Source organism: Platalea leucorodia, assembly GCF_965183815.1.
Source record: "Platalea leucorodia genome assembly, chromosome: 6".
NCBI classification, from domain to species: domain Eukaryota; kingdom Metazoa; phylum Chordata; class Aves; order Pelecaniformes; family Threskiornithidae; genus Platalea; species Platalea leucorodia.
In genome coordinates, this window is record NC_138828.1 from 56,153,312 (window position 1) to 56,176,847 (window position 23,536).

The following is a 23,536-nucleotide window of genomic DNA, read 5'->3' on the forward strand; positions in this document are numbered from 1 at the left end:
TGGGGTGAGACCCAGTGATGGGCAGCTCTGTCCCTGGCGCGGAACAGGCCAGCGGGAAGTAGTGCATATACCCAGAGAAACCTCGCAACCTGTCTGCGAGGCTGACAGTGCGGGTGGGAAATAAAGATGAAGATCCACGCTCGTCTCCCCTCCTCTGGTTCAAGCCCCAGAGCTCCCAGGAGGGTTTGCTGCTGCGCAGACCAACTTTGGAAGGGGCTCAGTCCCGTCACCTCTCTTGCTCTGGTACATACAGCACCCTTGCTGGCCTCCAACCTATGACACCTGCCTGGGAAAGCTTCTCAGGCTTGGCTGAATGTGAAAAGGGGTTTGCAAAGCCATTAGCTTCATATTCGTTTATTTCTTAAATTCAGCAAAACAAGATCAACTAGAAAATGACGGTATGCCTCCTAGGCACAGATCCAGAGAAGGATCACTGCAGATGTGGTTTGATCTACAGTCATCTCGTTCCACACCCTGGCTCAGGATTTCTTTTGTTGGTTGTTTTTTTTCTTCAGATCTGGCTCTCTACTGCAAATACACACAATATAGAAAAATATGTACAGCTTCAGTTAACATTGCAATGATGCCTGTAACCGTGCTCAGCAGATTAAGTTTATGTGTAACAGTGTGTGGTAAAGGACAGTATTACAACAACATTTCAGCTACACAGTGGTAGTAGTGAGCAAAAGTAAGAGAAATTATTGAAGTCGTCCCTCTCTCACCCCCTGCACAATACAAACAGCTAATACATCTGGGCTCCTCTTCTTCCAGACGCCACTCAAACATCTTCGCGTACCAGGAGAGGCTGAGTAGATGAAGCACTGCTACCCACCGAGTTAATCCTCACCGAGTGATCTGGAGCATTTCCTTGACTGGAAGGTGGAGTTGAGAAATTCGCATAAACCTGCAGAAGCCAAAGACCGGTGTCAATACTCTGCAGACAGCTCCATTCAAGCATACTTGGAGAGCTCTCCTTTCCTAGCCTTTTCTCACTGTGCAGCACACACTGCTGTGGAAGGATTCCAGCTCAGGTGTTTTTTTGCAAATCTAAAGAGAGTTTCAAAAGGTCTTGGACTTAACTGCTCTTTTAAAGAGTCAAGAACCTCAATCTCAGTTATTAACACGACTGCAGGTTCCAACTGCATGCCAAATTTCTACTGAGCTTGAAAAAACCGCAGCTCAGGTTATTGCTAAACTCCCCTAGAAACCTCACTAATATTTCCTTCGCATTCTTGCTTTTGTTTTAGTAATGCCTGCACCTGCCAAAAATACGCTACAGGATGCAATCGAACACCAGCAGCTTTCAGTTTCCTCTTTTCTCAAATTGTCAGGAAGCCATGTACTCTGTGCCCAAACAAGGCATCCAGAAGGCAAAAGGAAACTTTATTTTTAAACCAGGTTTTAAACTTACTTTTTTAAACCCCAGTAACACACAATGTTATTGCGAGAGAAAATCCAAGTTTTCTGATGTGCCTCCAATTTTTCTTTGGACTGTTTTGCCCAGTTACACTCCCAGAAAAAGCTTTTACTAGGGAATGGTCGAAAGAGCAGTGAATATAGTTTGTCACGACATACGTCCAAGGTTATATAAATAGAGCTAGGGGAAGCAAGTGAGAAGAGACAGAAGAGCACCAAAAGCTCAACCCCTTCGTCCAGAAAGCTTTTCTAATAAAATCTAAACATACTTCACTTCTGAGATGTTTCCCAGATTAATAAAACTTTTCATAGTTTAAGATAAGATGAATTTATGCAGTACCCTTGCATTTTGTAACATCAAAATTGTTGTGCCAGGTCTATTTTGAGTGAGAAACATCAACCACGCAAGGAATCTTCTCCAGCTGGTACATTTTGGGTATGGGCTTAGACAGCTACTGTCTAATGGCACAACTAAGCAGAAGTGAGTAGCCCAGACAGCATTCCTACCACCCAAACTGACAGTGCAAAGCTACATAAATAATACTGGTAAATTAATGAAGCGTCCAGGCTCTTTGCTCTTCACAGCTCTCATCTAACGTCTTGCTTGAAACTGCTTTGACTCCAAAAAACTGATGATCCGTAACTTACCCGGGGGGCGTTATCTGAAAGCTGCTGTTCTATCAGCTGTACGATTTGTTTAAATGTGGGTCTCTGTAAAGGATCAGCATCCCAGCAACTCTTCATTATGTCATACCTGCAAACATACTGAAATTAAGTACCGCTCATGAGGAAATCCTTAAAGCTCTTATCTCACCTCCATTATTATTTGAAAGAAAAGTGTGACCCAGTCCCACAGTTTGCCTTCTTTAAATGACTTCTGAGAATAGAAATAGTGCTGCTAACACCTGTGCTGGTGACAACAAAGGACTCAATACTAATGGGAGTCTCTGGACACAGTTTTCTTTGACAGCTTGCTAAGTGCCAATCCATTTAAAAAACAATGAATTAGGGATGGCTCATAAAGAAGATCAGTAGCCAGTCCCCTTGCTGTCAGGAAGTACAGCACAAATGCAGATGCTGTACAGTCTGGTGATACATCTCACTGACTACTTTATCTGAATTAAAAATGTTTAATTATGTTCTGTGATCTGTCAATAATTTATTGACACGGAGCAGATGCCATGACAAAGTGACCAGATGGTACAAGGCATGAGTGTATTTCATTGCGTGTAACAACACAGGCATGTGTTCCACTAGTTAAGAGTACATGAATTATTTAAAACGTGAAAAGAATTTAACAAAAAAGACAACAGGTCAGCGCAATGAGCCTTAATGCAAGAATGAAAGCTTCCCTTCCTTTGCATCATTGCTGACGTTTGGTGATTAGAGGTGCTGGGTGCTCACTTACATTTCAGGCGGTGCACACTCAGGGCTGAACATCCTGTATCCCTCCTTGATCATTTTATAGAACTTGGAGTCCACGGGCATCCCTGGATATGGGCTGCTTCCTGTTGAGAGAGCACGTGAGCAACATGATTTCTGCATCTGCAGTAAACCCAAGATGAAACAGAAATCCCCTGTAGAAGTACAGATCTTGAAGGAGCTTACCTAAAGAAAAGAGCTCCCAAAGCAATATCCCGTAAGACCAGACATCACTCTCAAAGGTGTAGACGCAATTGAAAATACTTTCAGGTGCCATCCACTTTACAGGAAGACGAGCCTTTCCAGGGAAAAGGGAATAAATTAAGACAATGGACGTAAGGCATACAAAATTTACAAGACAAAATTAACCGTTTCTACTTCTTATGTGCTTTAAATACTCGTTAAATCAAGAAATAGAAGTACCCAACCAAAAATGGAAATCTCAGCATTTTAGAGTCTCTAAGTGCTGCATGGTTTTTGATCCACCTTTCTGTGGGTCTACCAAACTCATGTAGTTACTTGCACTCTGATTTTCTGTATACTGTGTGATTCCTTCTGTCTTGTTTATAAGGGATGGCAGGGAGTCAGAGCAAAATAATATATATGACCATGGCATGGTTCCTTATGCAAACGTGCAAGTCTACTTCCATGGACTGGCTACCATAGGCACACAGATGAGATTCACATAGTTGAGATGCTTCAAGGCTTTAATCAACAGTTAAGACATCTGCTTTAGCTCCTCAGTGTATCAGAAAAAAAAAAAAAAGAAAATTCACATGAAAGAAATATATACTGACACTTTTCATAAGTTTGTGTGGGGACAGACATCCCTCAGGAATGCTAACTGGAACAGAGGAAAGGGCACAGAAAGCCTTCGGATTTGCTTCCACCTTCCTCTCCCTGCTTTGCCCTTTCCTTGTCTGACTGTAGGAGCCAGTCAGGCTTCTGTCCTAAGCACTTGTCCTGCTGTGGAAGAAACCAGACCTCTTCCTTTTAAGTGGTCTTGCAACAACATGTCCAAAGACCTATTTCAACCATACTATAGAGAAGAGCCTGATGTCTTGTAAGAAAAGGACACCCAACAGAAAAGGAGGTAAATGGAAAGGAAAAGAAATGAGGTGGAGAAAAGGCAGCATTTGCCATGGGCTGGCTCACCAGAGAGGCAACCAGAGTTGTTTATTTCCTGAACAACACAGATAGCAAACACTCTTCCTGGCCAAGCCCCCAGGTGCTGTCAGCAGCACTGCCTCCCAGCAGTGTCCATGGCTAGCGATGCCCCAGCGCTCCTGATCTGCTTTAAGATCAGGCCAGATGCAACCAGACACCTCCCGCAGCCACTGCTTCCTCTCTCCCTAGGCAGCTGCAGCCTATCCTCCTCTGACCCTTTCAGGCTACATAAAATCCTATTGTCAGGGAACTCAGGAAACTTAAAGGGTAGCCTAGACGTGTAGAACTTCTTCATTACTTACTGTCCACTTCCCTCCTAAGCTGCTGGTCTGCACTTCCCACTCCCAGGAGCCAGCTCCTGACCTGACCCTGAGCTTGAACGCAGCTTTCTTACATTAATGCCACCTAGTATTTTGCCAGGACAGCCATTCCTGAATCATTTCTGCTCCTGTTGTTCCCTAACCTCAACTTCTAGGCACTCAATGGCTGGTACCAACACGGTTTTTGAAGACAAGCAATAAACCCTTCTGTCCCGCAGCCTAAAACAGGGGTGCTGTACTACATCAGTTCCCCATCAGGGACTGCTGGGTGACAGCAAAGAAGCAAAGATCTCTCAGATACCTGAGGTGCCATGGACTGACTGAGGTTAACCAAGCATAGCAAAACACTTTGGTGAGAGAGGCCCTCGTGTGGGATTTTCTCTCTTCGTCAGCTTGCCCAAAGCCTGGATAGGCAACCTTTGGTTTGTGTGTTGTCAAGTCCCTAACTAACGACCACCCTCTGACCATGCAGCACTCAGCAGGGCTGGGGAGGAGGGCTCCCTTGTTGAACATGGATCTTCTCTCCTTTGAAAAACGGTGCAAGTGAAAACATGTGTGCTCTGAAGGCAGCGGACGGCTGCATGTATCTGACGCAAGCTTACAACATTAATCCAGGCAGCACAAATCAGTTCGAGATGCAAAATACGTATACTCTCTATCACACTTCTCCAGCTTAACCACAGACAGACTCAATTTTCTTTTGTAGTAGGGCTCCTTTTACTGCACTAGCACTTTAAAGGGGACTTCGAGTACTGCCAAGGTAATCCGCATCACTTCAAAGTGTCTTTGTACGCCTGCAGAGGTCTAGTACGTACTAGTGTAATTGGTACTCTTCTACATAGGAGGTTTTAAACTTTTCTTATCAAAATATAGTGTCTTGTTCCAACCTTGTTACAGGGTTTGAATTACAGCTGCAAGTTAAAGCTGTATGTTACACACATGAGGTTAAAATCTGTATATGGAATCAGATAAAACCAAGTCTTTTTTGCGTCCCATTATGCCCTAACAAATACACACTTCAGAATCCAGTTTATGTTGTCTGAGTGATGCTTTATAGCAAAGAACAGGATGCAAACCCCTGATTATTCAGATATTTAAAAAATAAACTATTTCAGTAATGGACAAATGTAGCAATGCCCAGAGAAAAAGTTTCAAAACAATAATATTAAAGATTGGGCTACCAGAATATTCCAATAGCAAAACGTGCAGTTACTCACAGAACTGTAATTTTTAGTACGTTCAGATATAACAGAAAGACTAGGCGTTATACTGGTGCAGCAAAAACATCTCCTCCACTACAACACACATTCAGATACCAGCACGTTTTTTCCAGTATAACAACATGCATATACCAAGGGTTTTGTCAGCAAACACATCTATGTCAAGAATTGCCCCTCCTAACATTCCCGACCAGCACGGATATATACCAGAATTGGGAAATCTAGACTTCTGCCTAAGAAAGACTTTTCTTTGCAAGTCAAGACAACAGGAACTCCCCTAACTTAAAACAGTTGGATAAAGTATCATATATACTTACGTTTCCTTTGACCACATAATTTGAGTCATTCCTTATGTCTCTTGCCAGACCAAAGTCACAGATTTTTGTTATCCGACCATGAGTTAGAAGAATATTTCTTGCAGCCAGATCCCGATGAATGCACTAAACAACAAACAGACAAACAAACAAAGCTATAATATCCTTAACAGGCTGTTGCTTGGTTACATGTTTACTTAGCTATATAACTTAATGCATTATGCATTTTATGGCAAGCTGAAAGTCATAATGAAGCCATTTATTAATAAGCTTACTCAGATGATTAAACATTCTGGTGTAGTATCTTTACTATCATGACATTGATCCACATGGTTAAGGTTGTTTATGCATTTATTTTAGAAAAGACCACTTGCAGTCACTTTGAATTTTCTTCCACATTTGCAGCTCAAGTTTAATGTACTTTTTCTCTGACTTTTTATCAAAAAATCACTGGCTTGTTTCCTAACACAGGGCACATTAGGGGAAACTGTGGTTTGTTTCTAAAATAATTCCAACCTTTTATTAAGTAGCTATTGTGGTTGAGGGGAAAGTGCTGAAAAGCTGAAAATAGGGAAAATTATGGTAACAACTTTAAAGCACACAAGTCAGGAAACTGAATCCCATTTCAAAAATACTCCTCTGGAAGACTTGAATTATTAAGTACCTAGGAGAGTTTTATAAGCAGGCCTGAGTATTTGAAAATACTGGAAATTTTCACATGCCAGTATCTTTCAATGAATAGTCATGCATTTAGTGACCTAGCTAGCTTATACTCCAGTTTTCACTTGAGAAGTGAAAGAGAAGCATGTGTTTGTAACTGCAGCTCCTGAGTTTCCCAGTGGTTGCATTTTCTTTGTATGCAACTGTGGAGCCCACGTGCATTTGTTAAGAGAATGGAGGCAGTTCTCTAACCAAATGATCTATTTTTCCATCTGGAAAGGAGAGCGTTAAGTTCCCACTGTACTGATGGTATACAGTACACAGGCCACAGCTTTCCAAAAAATAGCTGAAGATGGTTCAATTTTTCTCTTCATTTTTTTCCTTGAAATACAAAACTTTACGAGTTCCCTGCAAAAAATGACTTAAAATATCAAGAATTATGCAAATCAAACTCAGAAAATGGTAACTGCAGCTTGCATAAGCAACTTAATCTCTGTCCCTTTTGCATGCTTACATGAGGAACTATTTTTAATGACAATTACTGTCTCAGGGGACTCTCCTTCACCTCCCAATCCAACATATTCTTCACTTTGCATATGAAAAATACTGCACTGAAGCAGTAAAGTGAAGGAATGGCCAAGCATCCAGCATGTCTCTGCCTTGTTCCTCCAGAATCAGTGTCGTTTGCACTGAATAAAGACTTTGTCCATTGGAGGAAGCCCTGTCTTGTGATTAAGGCACCATGTGCTTAATAAGGGAATTATCCCCCCAGGACAGGTTCCTACCCCGACTCCTGCACAGAGGCACTTTTATGTCTCTGAGCCTTGATACACAAACAAGTTGCAGAAGAGCAGCTGGGTACTCAGCACTGTTGGTCTGCATGGACCCTCCTTCCCCAAGGGCGTGAGGCAATCTGAAAGCATCTTATCCATCAGTCCAGACTACTCTGCATTTACTAGCTGGAGCTAAGAGCATGTGTGTACACAACGACCAAAGAGGACCAAGCACAGTAATGTGTTAGCGCAGTGCAACTTAATTCTGTGATAAAGCCGCTAATTCTGCACTGCCAAAGCGATACTGCACGTTGCTTCCCAATCTCACAGCGAGGTGGTGTTACATTCATTGTTGCCTTTGCTGCTCAATGCCACAGTGTCTGTTTGTATCAAGGGAAAGACTATAAAGAAAACAGTCACCGGGAATGATGCACAGTGAATCCTGGGGCTATTCTACAGGAAAATAAGAAGAAATAAAGAATACGTGTCCTAAGCACTGGATGTCCTGAATAGTGAAGGATGCAGGAGCCTGGTGAAAACCATTAAAATCTGTAATATAATGCGTTTGCCTGTCAGGCCTGTTTTGAAGCTGTTGATAGATGAAAAATAAACTAAAGGGTTTGGAAGGAGGAACAGTGGGGGAAAAAAACAAGCGCAAGAGCAAGTTTTAATTTGGATTTCCTTTGGAGCAGAATTAGAGCGACATTTCCCACTACTAACACAGGATGCCAGGATTACCTTATTTTCCCTAAATTGCATAAGTTTGGTTTTGCACTTTATCCAAGGTGCACCTGTACTACCCTCTGTCTATACTAGTTACAATTTTTACATGTTAAATGGCATTATTCCAATAAAACATAAGAAGAACCATAGGAAGATCATAATTATGCTGTGCTTAAGGCTTCTATTCTTTATAAATCCCTTTCTGTTATGCAGTATCTCTCCTATGAAACCTAGAGAAATGTCTATTATGCTCAGGGTAGCCCGCAAAGATTCTTTGTGGGTCTCTAGGCTGATTTTATCTTTCCAGAAAATTAAAAACCAAGACATATCCTGTGCATTAAGCCATACTGCTGAAAAAAAAAGCACACAATGTGATAGCTCCCCTGTTTAAGGCAGTATTCTGCATGAGAGAAGTAGCCAGTGCAGCGTTGTTTAAAACTCATGAAAACAGATAGCTTTGCAGCTGTCTTCATACTGTTCTTTAGTTTGTAAACTTTCCAGCAGTGCCACAGAGAATAAATCTTAAAATCTTGAGATTTAATTGTTTTTGAAGGCATCCACATGTTGGGTTTCTGGTTCTTTCCTGAATTACATTTAACTCCCATTACTAACTCCTCGGGGTTCCCGTAGGTTTCACTGCCTCCGAAGCCATCAGGAGTTCTCATGAAACTACCTGTGTGCTCCAGGAAGCAAAGGAAGGGCTGGAGACCAAACCCATAAGAGGCAGCACCCAAGCCAGGCAGGGTTCAGCTGTGCCTGCCGTCTCCCAGCACATGACATTGTTAATCTGTGGAGCCTCGGGGTGCAGCACACCTACTCTGCTGCAATTCCTCTCCTCTGTCTCTTCTCTTGAGGTTTCTATGACTCATTTCTGTTCGTGAGCAAGGCCACTGATTCTATCAGCCTGAACTGCGGATACACAATAGCACTGCTTCTTGTTGACTACTGTGCACCCTGTATTCTGTTTTATGGGATATAACGGACCGCTTTTGGCCAATGAGCACAGTACGGAACTCCAACATTAGTCAAAGCTTCAGGTACGAGAAAGAGCATATCAGTTTGCAGTGCTTGTTGAAAAGAACACAGAAATATTCAGCTTTTAAACATGTGGATCACATCAAAGCACTGAAAATGATGCTACAGGAAATCAGAAATCTACTGATTCTGTCCAGCTCTGACAAATTCTTAGCTTACGTTTTTGGAGGCAAGGAAGCTCATGCCCTTTGCCACCTGGTAAGAAAAGCTTAGTAGATCTTCAACATCTAGAGCAAGTTCATCATCTTCCAACATAGAAAGGGTAACATCCTGATCGGTGAAGGATCCTATGCAATATAAACAACAACAGCTTTTGAGTGGAGCAAATGTAATCATTTAGAAACAGAGTTGTCTTAACGTTAAACAAAACAGTGATCTGAATAAGTACCAGACTAGAGTCATATAAATAGCCCACTGCCAAAAAGGAAAAAGTAATCCTGATACTCCATTGAAGTGTGGAGAAATAAAGACAGTGTAATTTAGCATACTGTTCTTTCTCAAGCCTTCTCATACCAATTAATGAGTTTTAATTGTCCCCATCCATGAGAGGAAAGTATGATAAAACTGAAAAAATTCCTGAAGCCCCTCTCTCTGCACTCCCACCAGCAAATAGAATTCCGTGTCACTGTACTCACCAGACTTCACTGGTCGTTTTTTATCAGCTTTTGGTGGGACTGCATATGACACTCCTGGTTTCATGTCCATGTACTCACTGACAACATCACTGTTGAGGCAGCAGATGAAATGAAACATAGTTCAGTGAAAAAGGTCTCAAAAGTCATCCAAACAAAAAGCCAAGGTTATGCCAACCTTCTAAATATAAAGGTATAATACAAATAATGCTTTAAAAATGAACAGCAGATTAGAAACTCATGGATGTGTAAAAAAGATGAGGAAAGGCCTGTACAAAAAGAGAGGTTTGTCAGTACAGCTATATCCCAAAGTTTGGAGTTTGGCTCAGGTGAGCAAACAAAACCTTTCATACGTATACTGTTTATACAGATTTCACTCTATAAATTAACATCCAGATGTTTCACAGCATCTGCCAGTGTTTCCTCCTTCTGCTTAGGCCAACTTCTACCAGAATATTTCCGCAACTCAAGTGGCAATTGAAATGCAGAAGACAAATGGTAAAAAATGTTAAATTCAGAGCTTCCCAAGTTCCAAAGGGGATTCGTATGTATTTTGAAGAATCAGCCAAGGCTTGGGACAGCCATCTGCTACTTTTTTTAAGTTTAAGTTTTTTTATTGCTATATATAATTCAAATGTACAGATTTTCATACTATATGGTTTATAAATATACAGTTAGGCACCTTCAGAAATGATAGATGTACTTCGGAGTTTTTCACTTCATTGCCATTAGAACTCATATACATAGCCCTTCCTTAGCCTGAAATATCTGTTTAGTTTATGAACAATAAATGCAGCCACAGAGCTAACATGGAAAGGAGTAATGAGATCACCAATAGTTTTAGTCACCACCACAAACACATCCGACGCATTTAGCAGCTGCAACTTTACAGCAAATACTAATATGAGAATTTGGTAAATACTCCACCGTTAATACCTTAATTTACAAAATGTGCTCAAGCAGTGAGATTCCTGCACTGAAAAAAAGGCACACCTCCAATGGCAAATCACAGATTTGTGTTCATCACCTCAGTGGTCCCAACCTCTCTGGGTCATCACCAGCCACCCATATATTGCCACAGCACAAACAGCTTCACCAGTACTATGTCTTGCTGCGACAAAGGACTTTACCACCTCCTAAGGGTCTGCCTGATTCTTTTGTGTCTGCTAACACGAAGTAATGGGCCCACTGGGGCAATAAACAGACTAAAAATAAAAATGGACAGGTATTGTAACAATTCCTACATTCTGCTAAGTTATGTCTCCCTTGCTTTGCAAAGGGAAGGAGCGAGCACAAAATCTGCTTGGAAACGTACTTGGAAAGAGCTCTGGGCTGGTATCTAAAACAGAGTGGTTAAAAATATACAGATGAAGTAACTGAAAAAAGCCAAAGTACAAGAGCAATCTCAGAATCGTGACACGGGTCGTGTCATCACAAAATCTAGCGAGCTACTGCTGGCAGCTTGCCTCTGATACCGTAAGGTGCTGGTTTGATTTTGTAAGAAGTCATTTCTGAAGGCAGGAACTTGGGAGAGCTCAGAGTATTAACACCCCAACACTGGGGGAATTGTCATTCAAGCTGCTAAATGAGCACTGCCAATGTTTAACAGGAACGATAAACACAAATACGTACAAAGACTGGAGCCAAGGGGTTGCATGAAATAACTACAGGAAATTTGATAAAGAAGTAAAACAGAGAGTGTATACAATCAATTGTGCTGTGTTAGAATAAACCACCCACTGTACAAATCGTCTCTTTACTTAAATTGTTTCCTTGCACAGCAAAGAATCTTCAGAGCCTGCTGCATGAAAGGTGTCTCCACATTTCTTATCCCTAATAAACTTTGATATCTCCTCCTTCCCAATCTTCTAAAAACACAAGTACATTTCAGCAAGTCATACTTACACCGCAGGCTCTGCCTGATGCAAAAGGTTCTCGTAAACTGCTGTTTCTGCATGTTCTTCATGTTTTGGACAGATAAATGAATCTCGTTTCCGTCTCAGAAAATTTAAAAGATCACCATAGCAGCAATATTCTGTAATGACCAGAGTGGGCCCTGTAGATGCACATGAGATTTAGAAAGCAGGTGAACATCATTTTCATAGCAGAAAACCTTACATAAAGATAGCATTCAGCCAAGCACACAGGCTGGGCTATTAAAAATCACACTGCCTAGCACTGTCTAGACTTGAAAAGTTATAGAAAAGTAACCCAGCATCCTCCCTTTCACAGATCAGCACCTATTGTCCAGCTAAAGCTGTGCCGCTCCCAATTAATTCTCCCCGCCCCCCCCCCCCCAGCATTGCATTGTACAAAAATTAAACAAATAAGTCTTTTTCTCTTTCTTCATGTGATAATGTTTCTGGCCAGACACATCTGTTTGATTTTGCTCACTTCCTGAAGGAAGTTATTTGTTCCAAACGTTAGAGTAATTCAAGCTTCAAACATTAATCCTTTTGATTCACTTCTGTTTACAGTAGAGCTTCACACTCCTTCAGTAATGTTTTGGAAATGATGTAGAGTGTTATATTCTGCAGTATAATAGGAAAAATCATTCAAACAGAACAGCCTACTGCGACAGAAAACTACATTGCACAAGGTCTTAGAATATTAAAATGAAATCAGAAAGGAGAATCAAGTCATCTCCAGCACGGATGTTTATAGATCAAATATATGTTTTCTGAGTGAATGACTCCAGCTATGGCCCTTGAATATGTAATTGCACCGCATGTTATTTCATCTGTAAGGTTATTCTCTACCATCGTTTCCTAACCTCACTAGTTTATTTCCATTTTTCTGCAGTTAAAAATTGCAGCTTTCGTAACATCAAAAGCAGTGTTTGTGGTGGGATTTTCTTACAGACGCCACATTTTTTCAGCTGAGACACACATGCACTCAGGCCAGTGAGTCTACCTTGTCGACTGCTTAAACAAAATTGTTTCATCATATTTTTAAATCATTACATGTGAAAGTGAGAAATGTTTTGTCTCTGTCTAAAATTATGAATTTTTACAAGTTCCTTTTCTTTGAAAAATGAAGCAAAAACTTAAAGAGCAAATATTTGTGTAAGAAGCAACACCATCATTCATATTAAAATGCATATACATTAAAAATATAGGCCTGTATCACTCTGTATTGACACTTCAGCTGTTTTGTAGCTTTTACTATGTATGAAAACAAAGTTATTAAGTTAATATTAAATGTGAAACATTTGGGTTGTGCAATAGTTTATCTGGAAAATTCTTCTTCCCAACTTTCCGCGCTTAGAATTTGTAACTTCAGTGGTGCCTTAACAGATAGATTTACAGTTTAAACAGAAGGCTGGAAGACTATACAAGACAGGCCTGTTGACTTCACCTTGGATACCAACAAGGAACCAGTTCACGTATCTTTTCTCATTTGTGAGAAACACTGTGGTTGAGGAAAAAACTTATGCTGTGCAGTCTGTCATCTCACAAGAAGAAAGCGCACAATGGCTCACATGAAAGAGAGTAACAGCGACCTTCCTTTTTAGCTGCAGCTACAGTGATCTCATTACTGCTTTTAGGATGAGCCTAAAAATCTAAATTCAGTAATTCGCAGGCAATAGTCATGATGATCTGCAACCTGCCTAAGCAAGAAATGTATTTAAGATTTCTGTACTTAGTGGCACTGTATTCTTCTTCACAAGGTTCCTCCTTCTGGCAATAAAAAAGGGACAGAAATAATCAATAATCTGTTGATAACCCCACCTCCAATAGTGCAAGCTCCAAGCAGATTCACGATATTAATGTGGTTTCCAAGGTAACTCAGCACTTTAAGCTCTGACATCAAGGCTTCTCTTTCTGTTAAATGGGCACTTGCTGCAAGGCAAAGGACAATGTTCAGTACGCAACACGCCGACCAGAAGGAAGAGAAAAAAAACTGTACAGTGTATTACAGCAACTTACGTTTCAACATCTTTACTGCTACTGTCATAGCAGCATCAGATTTAAATAGACCATAAGCAGTGGCTTCAACAACTTTTCCAAAAGCTCCAGCACCAAGGGTTTTACCTAATAAAGCAAAATAAAATACACTGTAATGACTTGGAGCACTTCTTCCTGAAGGGTTCAATATTTTATTTTAAGATATCAAGGAAACTATTGTAGATACGCTTGCTTGCTTTTTGTCCCAAGGTAAGTATGAGCAATTACCACTATTTGCATTATCGCACAACGTTTTTTTGACAAAACCCTGCTGTGTTTGACCAAAATCTCATATGAGACCTGAAGGTTTCACCTTGCAGATGAAGTTAAATAAATCTAAACTAACCAAAACTCAACCGGTTTCTAGGAAATTCCCATTTGTGATCATAAGGAAGTTGCGTTGGGTCTATGTAAACATAGTTGTTTCCATTTATTTCTTCAACAACTTTCCACTGAACTTCGTATTTGGGTTTCTGGAAAGGAAAGAGAATGGCTGTCACTACCAAAGCCTCCACAGGCTGCTCACGCACTTTCCTAACTCAAGCAGAGGGGCTTCTGATTTTACCTGCAAATATATGTACACCAGGATCATGACTATGATGCACATCAGTCCTGCAGCAACTCCAAATGCGATTAGTAAAGGGGTGAAAAGGGTATGGGTACGGATTTGTTCTGGAAAGGAACAGAGAAAATTCTGCTTAAATACTGAACAAGAAAAACTATATTAAAAGATGCAGGTGAAAACCTTTCCTTGGTTCTTCCTTGTGAAACATGGTTTGGGGTTTTGACTTTCCCAGATGTGCTCCAGGTATATCAGGATGGCTTTCCTGAATGAGCTGCTGGGGACAGAGCTGGCACAGACACTGTCCAGTTTGTTGGCTTGGGAGTCTCAGCTTCATCATTCAGGAGACGTGACACCAAGATCAACTAATGCAAGGGGTTTGCATGATCTCAGTCAAGTTAGGTTAAAGAAAGAAGCTTTTTTCTGAAGTCCTAATTTCTCCTCTTTTCTTCTCCCCAAGTATGATCTCTACAGCACAGGCTTTACAAGTAGAGGTTGTGCCAAGTAGCGAAGGAATACCATTCCAGTAAAACCCATCTGCCCCAGATCTGGCTTATTTGTTTATATGTTATATCTGGGTGTAACAGAGAAAAAAGAAGCAGCAGAACATTTGATTTTGCAAAGAAGAGCACAGATTTACGAACACATTTCAAGTCATCTATGTTCTAGTGCTTTTCTTCTCCCACAAACCCACAAATACTGCTACAAAACTCATAAGTCCTTTTGCAGTATGTTGTTACTTCTTTTACAACAGCAGGGCCCTTAGGCTCCAGTCAAGTTCAGGACCGCATTTTCCTGAGACATTGTAAAAACATTAAAAAAATGCAGTTTTTCCTTGAAAAAAAAAAAAAAAGATGGCCTAAATAGCCAAAACAGAGAAAGACAGAAAAAGAAAAAGGGAGAGAAAGAAGGAAAGCCAGTGTAATGCTGTAGGTGGTTTGCTCCTGTGCTGCACAGACAGAAGAAAACCAGCTAACTACTGTGCTGCAGATCTGGAGCTGTAAAAAGATGATACCACAATATTCACTAAAAAATTAAAGCAATGCTTTGACAGGCAGAACACGTAGCATAATACGTTATCATAAGCTCAGCCACAGTACCATAAACTTTATTATGGCAAAGGTAACCCACTTAAAATCCTCTTAGGGAAAGAGCTGAATGGCACCCACATTTTATGGTCTTTATTCACTCCAGCCATTACCTTTAATAGCAAAGTTGAAGAAAGCAGAGCTCCTGTCCCCATTGCTGGAGGCCTCGCAGCACACGGTGCCGGTGCTCCTGAACATGCTCGCATTAATGGTGCTTTCAACCAGGATTCGTTCAAATGACGGCACTGATGAATTTGTGTAACTGATTTTGACATCCATGGGGGATATCGTTGGTGAATCAAAACACCTGGGAGAAACAATACTGACAGTTATCTGCCATGGATTGCTACCTGGAATGGATGACAGGTCCTGCTGTTAAGGCAGATAGTCACTGCCAGACCATCAGATAACTAAACAACACTGCTCTACAAAGGGGTTCAGCTGAAGATCTTATCCTCAAAATTTAGTCTACTCAACAATGTCTCATTGTCTTCTGTGTAGTGGGTGAAATGGATACATACACCAAGCCTGACCCAACTGGACACCATGAGGTCTTTGCGTTTGCTTTTGCCTAGAGATACCTACAGGTCTGTAAGTCCACCACGGGTTTTGTACTGTTTAACCTGTATCTCCAACATCAGCTTCAAGCAGTTGTGGTCTATTACCCACTCTTGAAAACTTTCCCCAAGCATCATTTTATTACGGCACAAAAAAAAATCCATTATGTACACACAACACTATCAAGCTTATATGCAGCCAGAAAATAGCCAGTTCTGTTGTCTCAAGATGCTGCCTCTCCTTCATATGTCACATATTTACTACATGAACACACAGTTAAGATAAAAAAAAAGTGCTATTTAAAAAAAATTAGGGAAATAACAATTATTTAGGCATAAAACAAATTACGCAGGTGGGAGACCCATGACTTGCTAGTACGAGATCTACAACCACAGTGGAAGTCAATCAAAACCTTAAAACGTGCTTCACAAATGTTCACTTCACATTGAAACTCTACAATCTTTTTAGCAACATGGTAAGTAGACATCAGGTTTTATTCATAATTACTCCAGACTTGTTTACTTGTCGTATGCTTCACATGAATAGAAATCTAATTACTTTATGTCTTGGAAAATTATATCCTTACACAATAAACCAAAAGATAACAGCCATATTCACAAGTGACTCTGTGATTGTCATTCTGTGAAACTGCATACAGAACGTGTGTCATTTGAGGCCAAACTGATAAAAACCTTAGCTAGCTTGCAGCAGAGAGAAAGTTTGGCTTTTACTTTTCTGCAGCAGAAAATGTTGGTTATTTCCCTTTCAAGGACAGAATGCAAAGGGGAATAATGAAACATACCCCGGCCTTCCCCTCAAACCACTGCAAATAATGCAATGCCAAAAATGATGAAAACAGTGATGCAACATTTGAACATAACTGTTACTAAGTCATTTTATGTTCTTAATTTTTAATTATAAATTGGGTGCGTTGCATGTAGAATAACCTTTGGAGACTCTGGTTTACTTAACTCACCTCTGCTCCGTTCCTGGGCAAAAATACCAGTATATGGTAGGGGCTGGGAATCCAGCTGCTACACACTGGAGAATACCATTGCTAAGCATATCCAGAGTGAGAATCTCCGGTTTCGCTGCAATAAACAAAAACGAGAGTCACACATTAGGGGAACACAGACTTTTCATTGCCACTTGCTCTTCACCCCAGCAACTTGTGTGCATCATCATCCGTGGAATTACTCAGGTGAACAGAGCTTCACATGTTCAAGGGTGTCAGGGTCTGAATTGGTGTCCTGCAAGCACTGACCATCTGTGAAAATATCAGTTCTTACACTGAATGCTTGGGCTGGATTTCAGAACACCTTACCTCCACTGAGTATCTGGTTTGATGAAAGATCCTAAACCAGCAAAGCCCACAGCTTAAACAACCCAAAGAAGCATGTGCTTGGAAAAACAGTGCAGTTCCCGTTCCTAACCAGTATGACTTTACCTGCCTGTAAAAAGGACAGTTTCTTCACAGTTATAAGTGTACTAAATCTGTCAGACCACATCTCTCTTACATCTGCCCTTTGTATTAAATATTACCACCACAGCCAGAAAAGGAACTACAGTGCAAGGCAACCAGTACAGACAGAGTTCCCACAGAGGACATACGTCCCTCTAAGATACCACTACCAAAATGCCCGACTGCCTGACTCTCTGAAACACTGCATGCAGAGGAAGCTAATATTTGGCTGAATGCATTAGCTTTCCAAACGATAATTCATGATTGCTTTGGTAGTTTAGAAAGCAATCTGGCCAGACGATGCCTCCTGCCATGTCCTGCACCAGAGCTGGTGCTGCACTCGGTTCAGGAGCTGCTGTTTTGAGCACGGCAGGAAACCAGAGCGATCAGGTGGACTTTACAGTCATTAGTTCAACGTCATAGGCTTCAGCCAAGGGCACCGCCAACACAGCAAGATGTTTTTCTTGGAGAAACTTGCATTAGAGGCCTTATTCCCCATAACTACCTTAGCTTCCTTGCAAAATCACCCAAAAAAAAGTTAATGGGAAAAAAAACAGACTATATTCCAATGATGCTGCTCACCTGACAGGTACAAGTTAAGAGTCCATTATCAGTTAATATAACTTTACAGAAATGTAAGATGAACTTCTAATATCCTAGGAAGTTGTGAAGCTGTATAGAGTACAGTGAGAGAACACAGATTTATTTCAGATAAAATCCATGTACAAAGACTGCACGGTGTTAGTTTTTAATGAATATTCTACTTGCTGATTAAATTAGAGGCAATAAAGCACATGTATATTCTCAATCACATAGCATCTCCTCATGACTCATGTTACAGGAACCGAATGTTCTTTCATTTCTAAATCCGCATGTTGTGTTTTATGCAAACACCAAGAACCAAACATTGTTGCAAAATGTTGAGATGGATTTTCAGCATTACTCATTTGGTGAGGAACTTTTTGATAGCGCACAGCATCTCACCCAGCCTCAATGCTCATGGAATACACATAATTCACGTTTCCAAAACTCCTATCAAAATGGTTGGACTGTGAAATTGTAATTAGCTCATTTACTACCCGTGTGCAAGCAATATGTTTAGGTATATGCTATGTTTTAGGCAACGTTACAATACAATGTAACTCAAGAAATGAGAGAAATGAAAAGTCAAGTATAAGAGGAAAATGAACATTAAGCCCATGAAAAACTATTGTGTCAGATTTGAGCTACATCTAACACTCTGAGTGAGGGAAATGAAAATGGCCATGTCAGTCAGGCTTTTTCTGCCATAAAAAACTAGTGCAATAAAAGCCTGTCTACACAGCCGTAAGTCCATGTGGACTCAGCCTGCAGCCCAGCAGCGAGGGCTCCAGCCCTGCTGCCACAGGAAGCCAAGCTGCAGCAGCTTTGTGAGGACAGCTGACCTGAGAGCAGCTCTACCCATGATGTCCCTGGTGAAGCACTTTGATGTGTCGATTAGCGTGATCAGCCTCTCTCCACTAGCACAGACCACTCCCAAGCCTCCCTGGCTCAGAGGAATTAAGGGATGCGTTTCACTTGCAGCAGCGAAGAGCCCCCCACAGCTCCGTACCCAAGGGGATCAAGGCAGCTGCTATCACTGTCACCCCGGGCTGTGTGTCAGCACCTGCACCCCTTTCTGGCAGCCAGAGCTTCTTCCTCATCCACCAGCATGGGTGCTCCAGGGGATGCTGGAGCAAAGATGGGCTGGCTTTGGCAAACAGATGCCAAGCTACCACTGAGCATCTTCCTTAAAAGACATTTTACTGTGCTAGATTTTATGACTTTCACTGCCTAATTACCCCTTCTATCAGACAGGCTCTTAATGACTAGACTTTTCTTACTGTTTTGACTTTAACCCTTTAAATATTTAATGTTTCATTACATTGGTTGGCATATATGCATATAGCCTTCCATAACCAGTCATTAGATGTCTTAAACTTCTAATTTCACTAAGTTTATTAACTGCTTTTCAGCTTTTATTAACGTTGATTCTGAGAGTAGCGAAGAGGATCTATCCTACTTAATAGGAGGCCGCTCCTATTTTATCGCAATGCTCTGTATAATAATGTTGCGCATTTAATTGCTTTCTATTACTGATTTCCTTTTCTTCATTGTTAACAAAGTAAATGTCTAAAGAGTAACACTTAATAGGTATTGTCTGTCATTGCAGTCAGAGAGAGAGGGCTTTCCTCCTGGAGCCACATTTTCTGGATCAGAATGAATCTTTTTATAATACCACGGTGACTCCTCATTTGTTCACTGCATATTCCAATGACAGAAAAACGGCTGAGCTTTATCTATAATACCACGACCAGTTTTCTCTTTGCAGCATGATCCCTGACTGCACAGGTAGTATCTTTTTGACTACAATTAAGCCCAGATATTATTTTGCACTAAACTAATTGCTAGATGGACTCTACCTTGCCACTCTGGTGATTTCTACAATTTCTTAATTGTAACTCAATTCAGTATGCTGCTTGTCAAGTTGTAATTTTCTTTTTGGCTCGTAATTTCAGAGCTCCTTCCTTACCTACTTTATGTCACATTTACTATGACTGACTACATTACTTTTTTAAGCAATTTAGTATTGTTCCAGATTAACATATGCAACTACTAGATGTGTTTAAATCCAAGGCAAGTATTTCTGCACAGGGTTTTTCATGTTTTTCAGCAAGTGCTTCAGCATCAATTTTTGTTTATGTATGTGAAGACATTCTCCTGATTATGAATCCTGTTTTACCTGTTTGATTACTTTCTGCTGATTACTCGCCCAAGCCAGACGTGTAAACATCACGAGCTACATCCCAGCAATTTATGTAAAATCCCCACTGACAACAATGCCGGGTCAGGACGCACCATTCGATCAGGATCTGACCCACCCACACATGACTCACCTGTGGCAGTTACTCTGAGATGTCAAATAATATGGTATGTTGTCGTGCAGTTTGTGTTTCATACCTAAATGATGAGCATTTTACTAGCCACTGAAAACAGGTTCTTTTTCTTAAAAACAAATGCCTAGAAGGATCAATCTATTTCATCATATCTTTTCAAAACAAAAAAAATATTTGCAGGAGCTTAGTCAAAGTGCCAGAAGAAACTCTTTTTGAGTCAACTGTGTCAAATCCATCTGCTTCAGCAATGTCTGCAGTCCACCCAGAGCTGCTGTGCATGGTAACCTCGGCTCTACTGAGACAGCTTGAATGTCTTCATTGCATCCCAAGGCTGATCTTACTACTTACATGACCAGTAGCTGAAGCAAGAGGGGAGAAGACTGAATGCTGCTGGTTGTCCAGACAAGTCATTCAGAAGAACTAAGCCGTCCACGCTCCCTCCTGCCTTGGCCATACTGCTTCACCATGCTGTTCTAAGTCTGGTTTCCTAACCATGACCCACAGGGGTTTTCAGCTTTTATCAAGTAGCAGATTCCTCAAAAGTAGCACCACAGAGCTCTGCACAGAGAACTGACACCTGATGATGACAAAACTGTGGGTTGGGTTTTTTTTCAGTTCTTGTGCCCAGACTGCTTCCAAGCAGCCTGCAGAGCCTGGGAGAGCCAGGGCCCCATGAACAGCCCCTTGCTCCAAGCACATGTATGATGCTGCAAGTCGGAGAACACCATCCAGCCTCGTGTGAACTGATAGTTCCACGGGCAACCTGCAATTTCTCCCATTCCTTCCCAGAAATGAAAATTCTGGCTCAACAATTTGCTCCGCTAATCTGTAAAATAGTAGAATTATCCCTCGTGACTGTAACCCACACTCATCCATGGTGGAAAAGGACATCAGAGGTCACAGTGCTCTTGTCTCAGAAATCATAGCTAGGAAACGGAAAAGGCACAAGAACACAAATTACAACATTCACAGATGAAGGAAGAAATGCCATGTTCTGAAAGGAGCCCAAGTGACATTTCTAGACCCAAACTATGGCATTGCTAATAGCGATGCTAGAAATGTTGACCTTCAGTGATAAATGAGAAGAATTCAGAAATTAATATCTAGGATTTTGTGCATTTGTGCAAGTCTCAACAGTCCTCTGCATAAGCCTATGTCCAGAGAAGGACACATTGCTGCTGAAGCATAGCAGCACCACAGAACTGTATTTGCAGCGCATTCACTCACTTTCTATACAGTTCCTCTTGCTGGGCTTGAAGGCATCATTCTCTACCTTGCCTTAGTTTCTCCAGTTTGCCTGCAGTCCCCTCCTCATTTAATTTTCCTTAAGCCTGGCCTTTAGCATCAGCCAATATTTGTTAGCTGAGAGCATGAAATGCTCTAACAGGATGGCTCTGCTAAGAAGGAAAGGGTTTCCTGAAGGTTTCATTGAATTAATTTTGAAATTTCTATTTTTTCTTGAAGAACACTGTTTGGAACTGAGAGCACTGCTCTTTTTTTACAAGCATGTCCCAAAGATGACAGCACATGTATTTGTAAAGCTATGCGAATATATCTCTCTAAAACAATGGTGATCTGTATTACTATACGAAAGTATTTAGATGCCAAAAAGTACAAATGAATAATTCTCCTGACAAGCTTTCAAACTCTGCATCCAACTCAAAAAGTTAAAGACAATTAATAGCTTAACTTGGCTGCCAAAAATGCGAATTATAATCCCTGTATATCTTGCTCCATCTTAACTTATCAAATGTTTATGGTACACACTTACTTTTGAGATCATCTTTCCAGGTGCTACAGTTTTTTTTGTATATAAACTATCTATCTGCTCTCCAGTAACCTCTGGAATACATTCACTAGAATGGAAGGTCATGCTGGATAGTAGGTGGATTTGTGTAAGTACTCTGCACTTTTATATCTTGACATTTAAATAGCTTTCCAGCATGTGCTTCACTTCAGAAAGCCTCTCATATGCTGAACTACACTGTGACATCTTGTGCATACATTATGTTGTATAAAATACAATGACTGTGATAATGAAATATTTCAGACTGTTCACTTTACTTACTTTTCACATAGACATTAAATGTTACAGAGGAGCTGGCATCAGAATTGGACACAAAAAATGTGTAAATGCCTCCTTCTGTTCCTTTTAATCGGGTAAGGTGAAGTTCACTTGTATAACTGTAAAGAAAAAAACTAATCATTACTGATGCTTACAACTTGCAATGAACAGGCAATTGCTACACAGAAGCTAAGGAGTAAATTATTAGTGCGCCGTCTTCTTCTGCAGACACTGTCCACGTTGACACTCTTATCTTCCATTACGACTGCCTTTGCACTACAGCATCCAAAAGTTTTGCCACTTCTAACATCCAGATGTGTGCCAGGGTGACAGCTCAGCACCAGGCTTGGACCCTGTGCATGCACCACCGTCTGCTCCTTTTCTCGCTGAGGAGGGAACCCAGATACATAACCCAGGCCACGTGTGCTAGGTGCTACACTGGATTTTTGGAGGACCAGGGCTCAGGAGAGAACAGTGCACAGCAGAAATAAAAGCATAAGCTTTTTTCCAGAGCACTGGGCTCCGCTGTGGTGGTGGAGGGAGTCTCTACAAACAAACAGCTTTACATTCTTATTTTTGCTTATTGGGCAGGAATGGCATCTTGTAGGTGAGTTGTGAGTTTGTGGCCCACTGGTCCTCAGATGGTGTGGTTAGCTCAATGCTATTCCAAATTTAGGTTAGTAGACTGCACCAGTTACTGTGGTAAGCCACATGGACTACGAGATCTTTTATAATCACAATTTTCTCACCGTCTCCACTTTCGTCTTTCCAGAGCAGACTCTAGTTTGCCGTTCCAAAGTGAAATCAATAGCACTTACAATCATTCATCTTACCTGTTATTGCCCACAGTCTTGAACTTGACGTAATGGTCTGATGAATTCTGCAATGTTTCGTTCATGTACATCCAGACTTCTTCCTTCGGTTTTGGATATGCCTCATATTCAACTGTTAAATTTCCATTTTGTCCTGCATTTATATCTATTGTGGTATTCATTGTTGCAAACAAACGGACAAATCCTTTAGCTGATGGCCATAACAGGAGAAGAAAAACAATTTCAATTTCACAGCCATTTAGAAGATTGTCAGTACTCTAACCACATTTAGACTACTTCAAGATCTAGTGATCAAACATCCAGCTGTGAAACAGGAAACCTTATCTACAAAGCAGAACTTGAACCCTCACCTGCCAAAACCAAGGCCACTAGCTATGTATAGCAATGAGGCACAGGACTTAAAGCAGTCTTGAGTGCCCTAACA

At 41.0% G+C, this 23,536-nt stretch overlaps 1 protein-coding gene across 1 annotated transcript in view; it reads right to left on the reverse strand.

Moving 5' to 3' along the window:
- Positions 1-594: 594 nt before the first annotated feature.
- Positions 595-23,536, reverse strand: part of KIT (KIT proto-oncogene, receptor tyrosine kinase) — a gene marked incomplete at its 5' end in the record, with an annotated part of 54,729 nt that continues 31,787 nt past the window's right edge. The window contains 16 exons of the mRNA XM_082316576.1: positions 595-904; positions 2,065-2,170; positions 2,825-2,924; positions 3,025-3,136; positions 5,863-5,985; positions 9,210-9,337; positions 9,686-9,774; positions 11,588-11,738; positions 13,414-13,524; positions 13,612-13,716; positions 13,976-14,102; positions 14,195-14,301; positions 15,393-15,586; positions 16,814-16,928; positions 22,283-22,398; positions 23,113-23,302. Coding sequence (XP_082172702.1) covers positions 779-904; positions 2,065-2,170; positions 2,825-2,924; positions 3,025-3,136; positions 5,863-5,985; positions 9,210-9,337; positions 9,686-9,774; positions 11,588-11,738; positions 13,414-13,524; positions 13,612-13,716; positions 13,976-14,102; positions 14,195-14,301; positions 15,393-15,586; positions 16,814-16,928; positions 22,283-22,398; positions 23,113-23,302 — 2,000 coding nt within the window. The 3' untranslated portion in view covers positions 595-778. The remainder of the gene's footprint in view (positions 905-2,064; positions 2,171-2,824; positions 2,925-3,024; positions 3,137-5,862; positions 5,986-9,209; positions 9,338-9,685; positions 9,775-11,587; positions 11,739-13,413; positions 13,525-13,611; positions 13,717-13,975; positions 14,103-14,194; positions 14,302-15,392; positions 15,587-16,813; positions 16,929-22,282; positions 22,399-23,112; positions 23,303-23,536) is intronic.